Here is a 14,325-nt window from a genome sequence, read left to right as displayed (position 1 = left end):
AACCCATCAATAATAGAATGTGACCCTCCCCATATATATTACTGTCCCCTGCCAGCTTCCCTACAGTGTTTCCTGAGAAAAACTTTCTGCCCACCACCCTGAAAATGTAGGAAGGATTTCAGTCAGCTGTTAGAAAGAAGTACACAAGTACGTGAGTGCAGTAAAATCCAATGGTCTGTGCATGAGGATGAGGGTCAGGAAGAGAAGCAGCAAGGAAATGCTGGTAGGCTATGGTACAAGGTTCTGCAAAGGAGGGACTCTACAACTGCATGCTTTCTGCACATAGCCTTTAATGCCTTGAGATTGTTTTGGAATTTCTGGCACATTTTGAGAAGAAAACTGCCTACGTCTCTACTTGGCTCTCTGAGAAAAAAATGAGTATGTACTAGAGGGACTATACGTTGTAGGCTTGGAAACAGGCTGGCACACTGAATAATTGCAGGCTACCCTAGGTGTTCAGAAAGGGAAGCAGAGCTGTACTGTCTGCTACCTGCATGTGTAATGAACTTCATAGCTTGCTGTGGTGGCGGGGAGATCATGCAGAGTGTTCAGCCTCAGACGGAGCCTGGGAACAAGGTCCAGGGGAGAAGTATCTGCAAAAACAGAAGGAAAATGAGTTACATTGTTTCAGATAGACAGGTGAAACGGGCTTTGAGATCTATTGCATAGCGCGGTGACTATAGTCAAGAAGAATGTCTCGTATATAGTATTTCAAAATAATAACAGGATAAATTTTAAATGTCTCCCCATAAAAAAGGACAAGTAAATGAGGTGCTAGATATGTTAATTAGCTTGATTTAATCATCCCACATTGTATGTAGACATCGAAATATCACATTACATCTCATAAATTTATGCAATTATGATTTGACAAGCAAAAACAAGACCAGATAGTCCCGATGTTCTTTAAATTGTCTCCGGGTATTAAAAGCCAAGAAAAACTGTTCAATATTTTTATAAGGCAGGTATAACTTTGATATTTATGCCTAATAAAGATGGTAGCAAAAATTTTAAGATGTGATAGGAAGTTTAAGGAGAAAAAGTTGACAGGACAAGCATTTTAAAGATAAAATACTACTTCTGAGAGGCACATGATGTTTTAGCAAAGCATCATGCACAGTAGGCAATGTATTTACAACGGTGCCAATGCTTCATGAGTGGTAGCATCTGACTACATGATTCATGAAAGCACAAAAGTTGCTGGATGTGGGGTGTCTGTTCCACAAGCCCTTCAGTAGGGCAAACCCTGCACAAATTCCACCTCCATCTTTCCTCACTGGGTTCCTCCTGGCCAGCCTGGACATTCTGAATTGTCCTCTTGCTGTTCACATACTTCACACTATTGTCACATCCACCCATCCTGCCATTTCTGGATACCCTCCCCCGTGTCTAATTTTTACTGCGTCTCCTTCTGCATTTAACTCCCCAAGGTCTCAGACCCATGAAATAAAACTCTTGTCTGTTGCAAGGTGATTGGAAGAGGAATGCAACATAGGCCATATTTGGGGTAGCTGAGATCATTTTCAACACTCAATTCAAAAAGTAGCTCACTATTTGCCAAACCTCCTCAATAGCTAACCCTGCACTGAGCGCATAGCATTCAGGCCCTCAGGACAATACAAGGGAGAACTGTATTTGAAACTATTGACTTAAGGGAAAATCTAGAACGATCATTCGTTTCTCCTCCTAGGGAGGAATCAATTTTTTCAAGTAGTCCACCACGTGTGGGCATAAACATGATTATCTGTCGCTCATATAAATACTTCATTTAATACATATATTCTATGTTTTTAAGACCCAACACATTTATGTGAAATAGAAAATGTGAATACATATATTCTTGTTATTTCAAATTCACGTATTTTGAAAACGCATAGAAAATAAACCTATGGAATTTTTTAAGTCATTAAGATTTTGAAAAAAGGTGAAAGTAAGCCCCTATTTTTGTATGTTATTGTTTTCTACAGAAGGAGAAAAAAATGTTTATATTTTGGAAGAACGGTGCTTTATTAAGAATTATATTTTCAATGAAAATAGAAATATGTGAATAATCACATTAAGACTAAACAATGCTGCCATAAAGAAATATTGTTAAGTACTAACTGATGCCTTTAAAAGAAGATCCAAAAATTGTTACTAAGTTTAATTACATTCACATATACAATTACATATATGTACATTCACATGTACAATTACATATACGTTTTAATATTTTATATTGCATTTGTTTATCAACTCTGATTTTTCAGGTGAGCAGTTCTTAGCTATCTTTAATTTTGTTCCAAAACAATTGATTTTTTAAAATTCAAATACAGGACTTTGTATTTTTTATATTAAATTATATCTTATAAAAATGTTGCATTATTCATGTTAACCTAATGTTACAGATGCTGAGAACCTGAGGACTTTCAGATTTTTATTTTTTGAAAGTCAGAAGATTAATTACCATTTTCAGAAAGAAGATTAAGTAAAATGGAGAAAGCTTGCTAACTCCCTGGATAAGCAGTAATAGGTTGATTAATGAAGGATAATAAGAATCTACCTTGTAGCTCCAAGAATCCTTTTGAATAAAATTTTTTGTATCTTTTAGTTTGATGTACAAGGAAATCCCATTACACTCATTACCCAGATTCTACAAGTATTTACATTTTGCCTAATTTCTTTTTTTCTATTTGTGTATGTATATGTACATTTTTTTTCTGAACCATTTGATAGTAACCTGGAGACAATATGTTTCTTTAACCCTAAAAATTTTAGGGTGATTTTCTTAAGAGCAAGGACATTCTCTTACAGAACGCCTGCAAAGTTATCACAATCAAGAAATTTAACTTTGATACCTGAAGATTATGTACCGAATGCTTGTGTCCCCCACACAGATTCATAGGTTGAAGTCCTAACCCTCAATGTGATGGTGTTTGGACATGGGGCCTTTGGGAGGTTATTAGGCTTAGATGAGATTATGAGGATGAGGCCCTCGTCCAATGAGATTGGTGAACCAGGACTCTCTGTCTCTTGCTCTTGCTCTCTCTTTCTCTCTCCTTGTGTGTGTGTGTGTGTGTGTGTGCGCGCCTGTGCATACAGAGAAGAGGTCATGTGAGCACACAGCAAGATGGTGGCTGTCTGTAACCCAAAGGCAGAGCCCTCATCAGAAAACAACCATGTGACACTCTAATCTTAGACTTATAGCCTCCAGAATTGTGAAAAAAAAATTTCTGTTGTTTAAACGACCTAGAATATGGTATCTGGTTCTGCAGCCCACAGATACTAAGATACCAATCCACAATTCATATGCAAACTTTTTCAGTTGTTCCAATAATGTTCTTTACAGTCATTTTTTTCCTTAAGTTGAGAATCCAACCGAGGAACATATATTTTATTTAGTTGTCAAATCTCTTTAATTTCCTTACATCTGGAAGCTTTCCTCTGTCTTTTAATCCTTCATGACCTTGACAATTTTGAAGGGTACTTGTCAATTACTTCATAGAATGCTTCTTGCTTTAGGTTTGGTTGATGTTTCCTCATGATTAAATTCAGGTGATTGACTTTGGCAAGACTTCTGTGGAAGTGATGGCTTGTCCTTCTCTTGATCATATCTGGAAATATTTAATGTTCATGGGCCCAGTAGTAATGAAACTTGCTTTGGTATACAGCACTTTTTCCACTGAAAAGCTTTTTTGTCGTTGTAATTAATAAAGAATTTGTTTGGGATACTTTAAGCCTATGCAAATATAACAGTTCTTGTCAAAATTTTATCCACCAGTTTTAGCATCCACCATTTCTTCTACATTAATTGGTTGGCACTCTACTGTCAAGAAAAGCAGCTTTCACTTATGTGTCTGCGTGTTTTGAAAATTAATATAAGAATGGACTCATGAATTCTTATTTTATATAATGGATTGTAATTATTACAATTATTATTGTTGTTGTTATATTCTGATGCTGAAGTAGTTCTCAAATCTGTCCAGTGGAAGTCTCTTCAAGCTGGTTCCTATGTTCTTTTGACATGGGTCTGTCATTCCTTGGACATCTTACTTTCTGTCACAAAATATTCCAGACTTATCTTGCTCTTTCCTTCCCAAATTCCACAAGCAGCCATCTCTCCAAGAAGCCCTAGATCTGATTCCTTTTAGTGGAGATTATGATTACAGATCAAGATCATCTGGGTTCTAGGTGTATGCTTTGCTATAGGTATAGCATTGTTTCAAGGTCTCTAGGCAGACAGAGGTAGGCTACTTGTGCGCGCACACACACACACAGACACCACACATATACGTATATACACACAAACATATAATTAGTTTTATCTATATTTTTCAGAAGCTGAGAGTTAATCTATTTTCTTTCTTCCTTTTCTTTGTTTTTCTTTCCTCTTCTGGCCACCATCTTCTCCTTCTCTTTTTCCATTCTTTCTTCCTTTAATTTTCATTTTTCCTCCATGTCTACTCATAGTCTCCTTACTTATAGTCAAGAGAAAAGGGTCTCTGAATTTTCTGGATACAAAAATCATGTACCTCTCTCTGGCACTGAACCAAAAATGGGATAGATAGGAGAGGGGCTGCAGACTGAAAGTGTCCCGGGAAGAGATATAGACCTATCAGCCCTCAGCAGCATGCTATGACCTAACAAGCCCCTTGTTCTCTAGCCATCAATAAAGGCCAGCTTAAAATATACCTTTGAGTGTTATTTCTGGCAACTATCCTTTGTAGTACATCTCAGTCTGGTCAAAATTCTGTACAGATAAATGAGAGGAATCAGAGCTTAATATTTAAAACATCCTAGGTCTAAGCCTCTAAACACTTAAACATCATCTTAAAAATAAATGCATAAAAATGAAAAACTTCACAATTAAAAAATTATACTAAACACTTTAACTTTTAAAAAGATACTTGAATAAAAGATTTATAGGCTAGAGAAGTACTGCAAAAGAAAATATTTGGAGATTCATAATTTGACACAAATTGTTTCTCTACCTTAACTTCTGAAAGATCTAATTAAGGAAGGTGTTTTTCTTTTCTTTTTTATGAAATAATATGTCCTGACAAACTGCATGAATATAAAATATATATGTTTGGTATAAGTGTAGGACTCACAAATTAACCTTTCTGGTACAAATGCAGAGTTTGTTAAACAAAATCTTCCCAATCCAGTACTTTTTCAAGAATATGCTCATAAAAAAATTTGGGAATAGGTTGAATTATCTGTCACATTCTTAACCTTATGGCTTTTAACCAATCATGGACTCAGAATTTTATAGTTGGAAGAAACCTTCCAAATTACACATTCCCATCTTCTTCTGACTTCACTTGTAAAGGAATTACTTATTTCGATAATTTTTTTTTTTTTTTTTTTTTTTTTTTTTTTTTTTTTTTTTTTTTGAGGCAGAGTCTCGCTCTGTCGCCCAGGCTGGAGTGCAGTGGCGCGATCTCGGCTCACTGCAAGCTCCGCCTCCCGGGTTCCCGCCATTCTCCTGCCTCAGCCTCCCGATTATTTCGATAATTTTAAAAGGCAGAGACTACTGAGAATTTTACATCACTTTTAATCAAATTCTCTTAGTGCCTATCATATGGTTATACATAAATTAGCTTCCAAATATTCCAGTCAAACATCCCTTTAGTTTATGTATTGAATTCTTACCATGTACCAGGAATTGTGTGGGTGCTGTGCATGCAGCACTCTGGCTAGTGTGTGGGAAGTCGATGGTAGAGGATTGTGGACAGAAGAAGGAAGACCAGTTAGGAGGTGCCTGCAATCATAGCGTAGGAAAGAGATCATTATGATACAGAATAGCAGAACAGGCAAACTGATGAGTTAGCTGGATTTAGATATATGTTATAGAACTCACAGAACAGGCTAATGGAGAGGACATGAAATATGTGAAAAAGAAAGAGGTTACAGATGGAGATTGTAGGATTGTATTTGTTTTTTAGCCTGAAGTCTAAAGCTTGTCTTTATATCAGGATGGGAAACACTAAGGGAGAGTAAGTTTGGGGTGGAAAAGAAATTAAGTGAGTTTTGTGGGCATGGTACTTTTGAGATGGTATTTGATTTCCAAGTGGAGATGTGTAAGTATTCCAAGTGGATAACTTATGTGGGGTTCACTGGAAAGATCAGGACTGGAGAAATCATCAGCTTATAAATAGGATTTTATAGCCTCAGACTAGGACCCAAAGGCATATTTTTAACTGGCATTTATCTAAGGCTCACTGTGTATTAGCAACTGTTCTGAGTGCCTACATGCATTGATTCATTCAGCTCTCCCAGCAGTCCAACTCAGTCAGGTAGATACCTTTATTATTATTGCTATTTGCAAATAAATAAACTAAGGGCAAAGAGAGACTACATAATGTACTCCAGATTGCATTGCTAGTAAATGCCAAAGCAGAATGTGAACCCTAGCAATCTGAGTTTACAGCCCTGCTCCTAACCATCATGTTGCTCCTATTTATGTAACATGACCCTGCCCAAAAGAAACTTGTGATGTAGTTGAACAAATGAAAGTAACACACATGAAAAACACAAAGATAAGTTAGGTACTAAAATGTCATGGTGTTGACTGTGAGTCAAAGAAGTTTGGAATGGGTTTGAACTTCTTAGATAATAGCACATAGCAATAATTAGCTACTTCATTGTGATTCACTTACACACTGGAGATCTGAAATAATTTAACAGATTCCATAAATATCCAATTTATAGCCACAAATTAGCTTAGTCATGGGTATTATCATGCTCATAATAGCTAATCATTTAGATATTGTGCACAACTTGCCCTACTACCAGCACTTTTGTAAAACCTCACTGTCATTTAAGTCTTTCTTAATCAACCTTCATCAAGTAGCAGTAAAGAGTGCTACTAAAAGGCTCATTAACACTTTTTCTTCTAAACAGACAATTATAGTCTATATTCACTTCATTCTATATTATAAGCAAAAACTTAGGAACTTCATGGGAATTCCAATTCAACAGAAACTTATTGAGGACGAAATCGAGAGTGGAAATGCACTAAACCTTGTGAGATTGTTAAAGCCTTGGCTCCAAGATTTTGCCAGCTCTATGCCAAATTATGCTCAATAATCTTTCTCTTTCGAAAGTAAAGCCAGGATCTCTAACTTACTGACAAGGAGATACTGCTACTTTTCTTACGACAAGATGACTTCTAGACCCCTACTTTAAAAGTATTGCTTTTGCTGACATCAGTGCTGAAAATTTGTGTTGTGAGAAAAAACTCCCTAGAAATGCTTTTCCAGCTCCAAGAATCACTGGAACTGAGCAGTGTCTCCAGCAGCAATGAGTGTTTGGTGCTTTAGTTTGGTGTTGAACATGGCCCATGGGCCAAATCCAGCCCATCATCTGTTTCTGTATGATCATAAGAATGGTTTTTCCATTTTTAAGTGGTTGAAAAAATAAATAGTATTTCATTACATATGAAAATTTTATGAAATTCACATTTTAGTGTTCATAAATAAAGCTTTTTTGGAACACGCCCATTCACTCATATATTTCGCATGGCTATTTTTACACTCTGCAATGGTAGAGATGATAATTCTTGACAAAGACCATATTTCTGGTCCTTTACTGGAAGATTTCTCTAATTTATGCTCTATATTTTGAAAACAAGGCTCTGGGCATAACCAATTTTGGAATATAAAATATCTGTTTATTTTTGTACTTCTTAAAAATCATAGTCCTATATAGCAGAACTAATTCAAAAGTAAGAGGGCCATATTTATCAATGAGTGAGAAAATAGAACTACATTCAAGCAAACCAATCATTCATTACTAAAAAATAAATTTGATCACAGTCTCTGTAGAAAGTCAAATCGGATTTACTATTTGGTTGCTTTTTAATGACCTTCCATTTTTTCTTTAAGAGAGTTTATTGCTAAATGTTGTCACATGGGGAATTCCAGAACTCTGTACACATGCATCGGTTTTGGCCATTTTCTATTGAAGAAAGTAGAGGAAGACTTTTTGATCTGAAAAAACGATCCCTTGAATTTGACAAAAGCAAGAAAATTATTTCACAATTACATATGGCTTTGATTAGTCATAGTTCTTTAAACTCAACAATGTCTTGTCATTCCTACAACTTGCTAAGTTGGCAAACTAGGTATATTTATCATTGGTTTGAAGTAAGGAAACTGAGGCCTAAACCATCATTGCACTATAATGAAAAAAGAAAAAGAAAAAAAGCGTAGGGCTTAGAGTCAAAACCCTGGGCCCCCATCCCACTCAACTCCCCAGGAACTGTGTGTCCCTTATCTAAAAATGGAAGTGAGAACCTTGACTAACTTTCTTCACTGAGATGTTGTAAAGATCAAATGAGATGAATATGAGCATGCTCCACAAACTCCATAAAACACTTTATTAAAAGGAAAAAGAGACCTCTCTAGATTCCTCCTCTATGGGCAGGGAATCTCTGAAAGAAAGACAGCAGCCCCAGTCAGAGGCTTATAGATAAAACTCCCATCGCCCTGGGACAGAGCACCTGGGGGAAGGGCAGCTGTGGGCACAGCTTCAGCAGACTTAAATGTTCCTGCCTGCTGGCTCTGAAGACAGCAGCAGATCTCCCAGTACAGCATTCTAGCTCTGCTAAGGGACAGACTGCCTCCTCAGGTGGGTCACTGACCCCCGTGCCTCTGGACTGGGAGACACCTCCCAGCAGGGGTCAGCAGATATCTCATATAGGAGGGCTCTGCCTGGCATCTGGTGGGTGCCCCTCTGGGACAAAGCTTCCAGAGGAAGAAACAGGCAGCAATCTTTGTTGTTCAGCAGCCTCCACTGGTGATACCCATGCAAGCAGGGTCTGGAGAGGACTTCCAGCTAACTCCAGCAGACCCGCAGCAGAGGGGCCTGTTAGAAGAAAAACTAACAAAGAGAAAGGAATAGCATTAACATCAACAAAAAGGACATCACAGAAACCCCATCCAAAGGTCACCACCAACAAAGACCAAAGGTAGATAAATCCATGAAGATGAGGAAAAACCAGCGCAAAAAGGCTGAAAATTCCAAAACCCAGAAACCTCTTCTCCTCCAAAAGATCACAACTCCTCGCCAGCAAGGGAACAAAACTGGATGGAGAATGAGTTTGATGAACTGACAGAAGTAGGCTTCAGAAAGTGGGTAATAACAAACTGCTCTGAGCTAAAGGAGCATGTTCTAACCCAGTGCAAGGAAACTAAGAATCTTGAAACACATTAGAGGAATTGCTAATTAGAATAACCAGTTTAGAGAAGAGCATAAATAACCTGATGGAGCTGAAAAACACAGCACAAGAACTTCATGAAGCATACACAAGTCATCAGATTCATCAAGGTTGAAATGAAGGAAGTATGTTAAGGGCAGCCAGAGAAAAAGATTGGGTTATCCACAAAGGGGAGCCCTTCAGGCTAACAGCAGATCTTTCTGCAGAAACCCTAGAAGCCAGAAGAGAGTAGGGGCCAATATTCAACATCCTTAAAGAAAAGAATTTTCAACCCAGAATTTCATATCCTGCCAAACTAAGCGTCATAAGTGGAAGGAGAAATAAAGTCCTTTACAAACAAGCAAATGCTGACAGATTTTATCACCACCAAGCCTAACTTACAAGAGCTCCTGAAGGAAGCACTAAATATAGAAAGGAAAAACTAGTACCAGCCACTGCAAAAACATACCAAATTGTAAAGACCATCAACACTATGTAGAAACTGCATCGATTAATGGACAAAATAACCAGCTAGAATCATAATGACAGGATCAAATTCACACATAACAATATCAACCTTAAATGTAAACAGACTAAATGCCCCAATTAAAAGACACAGATGGGAGAATTGGATAAACAGTTAAGATCCATCAGTGTGCTGTATTCAGGAGACCCATCTCATGTGCAAAGATGCACATAGGTTCAAAATAAAGGGATGGAGGAATATTTACCAAGCAAACAGAAAGCAAATAAAGCAGGGGTTGCAATCCCAGTCTCTGATAAAACAGACTTGAGACCAGGCATGGTGGCTCACGCCTATAATCCCAGCACTTTGGGCGGCCAAGGCAGGCAGATCACAACGTCAAGAGCTAGAGACCATTCTGGCCAACATTGTGAAACCCTGTCTCTACTAAAAGTACAAAAATTAGCTGGGCATAGTGGCATGCACCTTTAGTGCCAGCTACTCGGGAGGCTGAGGTAAGAGAATCGCTTGAATGTGGGATGCGAAGGTTGTAGTAAGCCGAGATCATACCACTGCACTCCAGCCTGGCAACAGAGTGAGACTCTGTCTCAAGAAAAAAAAAAAAAGATTTTAAACCAACAGAGATCAAAAATGACAAAGAAGGGCATTATATAGTGGTAAAGGGATCAATGCAACAAGAAGAGCTAACTAGCCTAAATATATATGCATCCAATACAGGAGCATCCAGATTCATAAAGCAAGCTCTTAGAGACCTACAAAGAGACTTAGACTCCCACAGAATAATAGTGGGAGACATTAACACCCCACTGTCAATATTAGACCAATCAATGGGACAGAAAATTAACAAGGATGTTCAGGATTTGAACTCAGCTCTGGACCAGCAGACCTAATAGTTATCTATAGGACTCTCTACCCCAAATCAACAGGACATACATTCTTCTCAGTGCCACATTGCACTTATTCTAAAATTGACCACATAATTGGAAGTAAAACACTCCTCAGCAAATGAAAAAGACAGAAATCATAACAGTCTCTCAGACCACAGGGTAATCAAATTAGAACTCAGAATTAAGAAACACTCAAAACTGCACAAGTACATGGAAACTGAACAACCTGCTCCTGAATGACTACTGAGTAAATAACGAAATGAAGGTAGAAACAAAAAGGTTCTTTGAAACTAATAAGAACAAAGACACAACATACCAGAATCTCTGGGACACAGCTAAAGCAGTGTTTAGAGGGAAATTTATAGCACTAAATGCCCACAGGAGAAAGCAGGAAAGATCTAAAATTGACACCCTAATATTACAATTACAAGAAGTAGAGAAGCAAGAGCAAACAAATTCAAAAGCGACCAGAAGATAAGAAACAACTAAGATCAGGGCAGAAATGAAGGAGATAGAGACACAAAAAACTCTTCAAAGAATCAGTGAATCCAGGAGCTGGTTTTTTTGAAAAGATTAACAAAATAGATAGACCACTAGCCGGACTAAAAAAGGAAAAAAGAGAGAAGAATCAAATAGACACAATAAAAATAAAGAGTATAACACCACTGATCCTACAGAAATACAAACTACCATTAGAGAATACTATAAACACCTCTACACAAATAAACTAGAAAATCTAGAAGAAATTGATAAATTCCTGGACACACACACCCTCCCAAGACGAAACCAGGAAGAAGTCAAATCCCTGAATAGACCAATAACAAGTTCTGAAATTGAGGCAGTAATTAATAGGCTACCAACCAAGCAAAGCCTAGGACCAGGCAGATTCACAGTCAAATTCTACCAGACGTACAAAGAGGAGTTGGTACTATTCCTTCTGAAACTATTCAAAACAATAAAAAAAGAGGGACTCCTCCCTAACTCATTTTATGAGACCAGCATCATCCTGATACCAAAACCTGGCAGAGACACAACAAAAAAAGAAAATTTCAGGCCAATGTCCCTGATTAACATCAATGCAAAAATCCTCAATAAAATACTGGCAAACCCAATCCAGCAGCATATCAAAAAGATTATCCACCACAATCAAGTCCGCTTCATCCCTGGGATGCAAGGCTGGTTCGACATATGCAAATCAATAAACATAATCCATCACATAAACAGAACAAATGACAAAAAAACACATGATTATCTCAACAGATGCAGAAAAGGCCTTCGATAAAATTCAACACCCTTCATGCTACAAACTCTCAAGACACTAGGTGTTGATGGAACGTATCTCAAAATAAGAGCTATTTATGACAAACCCACTGCCAATATCATACTGAATGGGCAAAAGCTGGAAGCACTTCCTTTGAAAACCAGCACAAGACAAGGATGCCCTCTCTCACCACTTCTATTCAACATAGCATTGGAAGTTCTGGCCAGGGCAATCAGGCAAGAGAATGAAATTAAGTCTATTCAAATAGGAAGAGAGGAAGTCAAATTGTCTCTGTTTACAGATGACTTGATTGTATATTTAGAAAACCCCATCATCTCAGCCCAGAATTTCCTTAAGCTGATAAGCAACTTCAGCAGTCTCAGAATTCAAAATCAATGTGCAAAAATCACCAGCATTCCTGTACACCAATAATAGACAAACAGAGAGTGAAATCAGGAGTGAACTCCAATTCACAGTTGCTAAAAACAGAATAAAATACCTAGGAATTCAACTTATGAGGGATGTGAAGGACATCTTCAAGGAGAACTACAAACCACTCCTCAAGGAAATGAGAGAGGACACAAACAAATGGAAAAACATTTCATGCTCATGGATAGGAAGAATCAATATTGTGAAAATGGCCATACTGCCCAAAGTAATTTATATATTCAATGCTATCCCCATCAAGCTACCATCGACTTTCTTCGCAGAATTAGAAAAAACTACTTTAAATTATAGATTAAACCAAAAAAGAGCCTGTATAGCCAAGACAATCCTAAGCCAAAAGAACAAAGCTGGAGGCATCATGGGCTACCTGACTTCAAACTATGCTACAAGGCTACAGTAACCAAAACAGCATGGTACTGCTACCAAAACAGATCCAAAACAGATATATAGACCAATGGAACAGAACAGAGGCCTCAGAAATAATGGCACACATCTATAAACATCTGATCTTTGACAAACCTGACAAAAAAAAGCAATGAGGAAAGGATTCACTATTTAATAAATGGTGTTGGGAAAACTGGCTAGCCATATGCAGAAAACTGAAACTGGACCCCCTCCTTACACCTTATACAAAAATTAACTCAAGATGGATTAAGGACTTAAATGTATGACCTAAAAACCCTAAAAGAAAACCTAGGCAATACAATTCAGGACACAGGCATGGGCAAAGACTTCATAAATAAAACACCAAAAGCAATTGCAACAAAAACCAAAATTGACAAATGGGATCTAATTAAATTAAAGAGCTTCTGCACAGCAAAGGAAGCTATCATCAGGGTGAACAGGCAATCTACAGAATGGGAGAAAAAATTTGGAATCTATTCATCTGACAAAGGGCTAATATCTACAATCTACAAAGAACTTAAAGAAATTTACAAGAAAAAAAACAAACAACTTCTTCAATAAGTGGGTGAAGGATATGAACAGACACTTCTTAAAAGAAGACATTTATGCGGTCAACAAGTATATGAAAAAAGCCCATCATCACTGATCATTAGAGAAATGCAAATCAAAAACAAAATGAGATACCATCGCATGCCAGTTAGAATGGCCATCAGTAGAAAGCCAGGAAACAACAGATGCTGGAGAGGATGTGGAGAAATATGAACACTTTTACACTGTTGGTCGGAGTGTAAATTAGTTCACCCATAGTGGAAGACAGTGTGGTGATTCCTCAAGGATCTAGAACCAGAAATATCATTTGACCCAGCAATGCCATTACTGGGTACATACCCAAAGGATTATAAATTATTCTACTATAAAGACATATGCACACATATGTTTATTGTAGCACTATTCACAGTAGCGAAGACTTGGAACCAACCCAAATGCCCATCAATGATAGACTGCATATGGAAAATGTGGCATGTATACACCATGGAATACTATGCAGCTGTAAAAAAGGACGAGTTCATATCCTTTGCAGGTACATGGATGAAGCTGGAAACCATCATTCTCAGCAAACCAACACAGGAACAGAAAACCAAACACTGAATGTTCTCACTCGTAAGTGGGAGTTGAACAGTGAGAGCACATGGACACAGCAAGGGGAACATCACACACTGGGGCCTGTTGTGGGGTGGGGGACTAGTGGAGGGATAGTGTTAAGAGAAATATCTAGTGTAGATGATGGGTTGAAGGGTGCAGCAAACCACCATGGCACATGTATAGCTATGTAATGAATCTGCACATTCTGCCCATGTATCCCAGAACTTAAAGTATAATATAAAAAGCAATAATAAAAATAAATACATAAAAATTAACCCAAACAGAAAAGAAAGATAAAAACATAAGACAAGTGTATTGCTTAGATCAAGTTACTCTTGGATAGCTAGCAGGGTTCACCTGCCCTCTAGTCATATATTCATTCCATTAACCGAGGCTAGCAGAGGTGAAAATGAGAACTATTTGCCATGGAGGCTCATGCCTTTGGCTATCAAATGTTTTAAGCTCAGTTAGGATGAATTTCACACCAGAAGGACCTGTGATTCACAATTGCGTTGCT

The 14,325-nt window shown here is 37.7% G+C and overlaps 1 protein-coding gene across 2 annotated transcripts in view; it reads right to left on the bottom strand.

Moving 5' to 3' along the window:
- Positions 1–272: 272 nt before the first annotated feature.
- Positions 273–14,325, bottom strand: part of LOC144333309 (uncharacterized) — a 263,646-nt gene continuing 249,593 nt past the window's right edge. For both annotated transcript variants that reach the window (XR_013401866.1, XM_077956552.1), the window contains exon 2: positions 273–593. Coding sequence is in view for 1 of the 2 variants with exons in the window: in XM_077956552.1 (XP_077812678.1) it covers positions 555–593 (39 nt within the window). In the remaining variant the exon portion in view is untranslated. The remainder of the gene's footprint in view (positions 594–14,325) is intronic.

Source organism: Macaca mulatta, chromosome 12 (assembly GCF_049350105.2).
Source record: "Macaca mulatta isolate MMU2019108-1 chromosome 12, T2T-MMU8v2.0, whole genome shotgun sequence".
Lineage (NCBI taxonomy): Eukaryota > Metazoa > Chordata > Mammalia > Primates > Cercopithecidae > Macaca > Macaca mulatta.
This window is presented reverse-complemented; position numbering and strand designations above follow the sequence as displayed.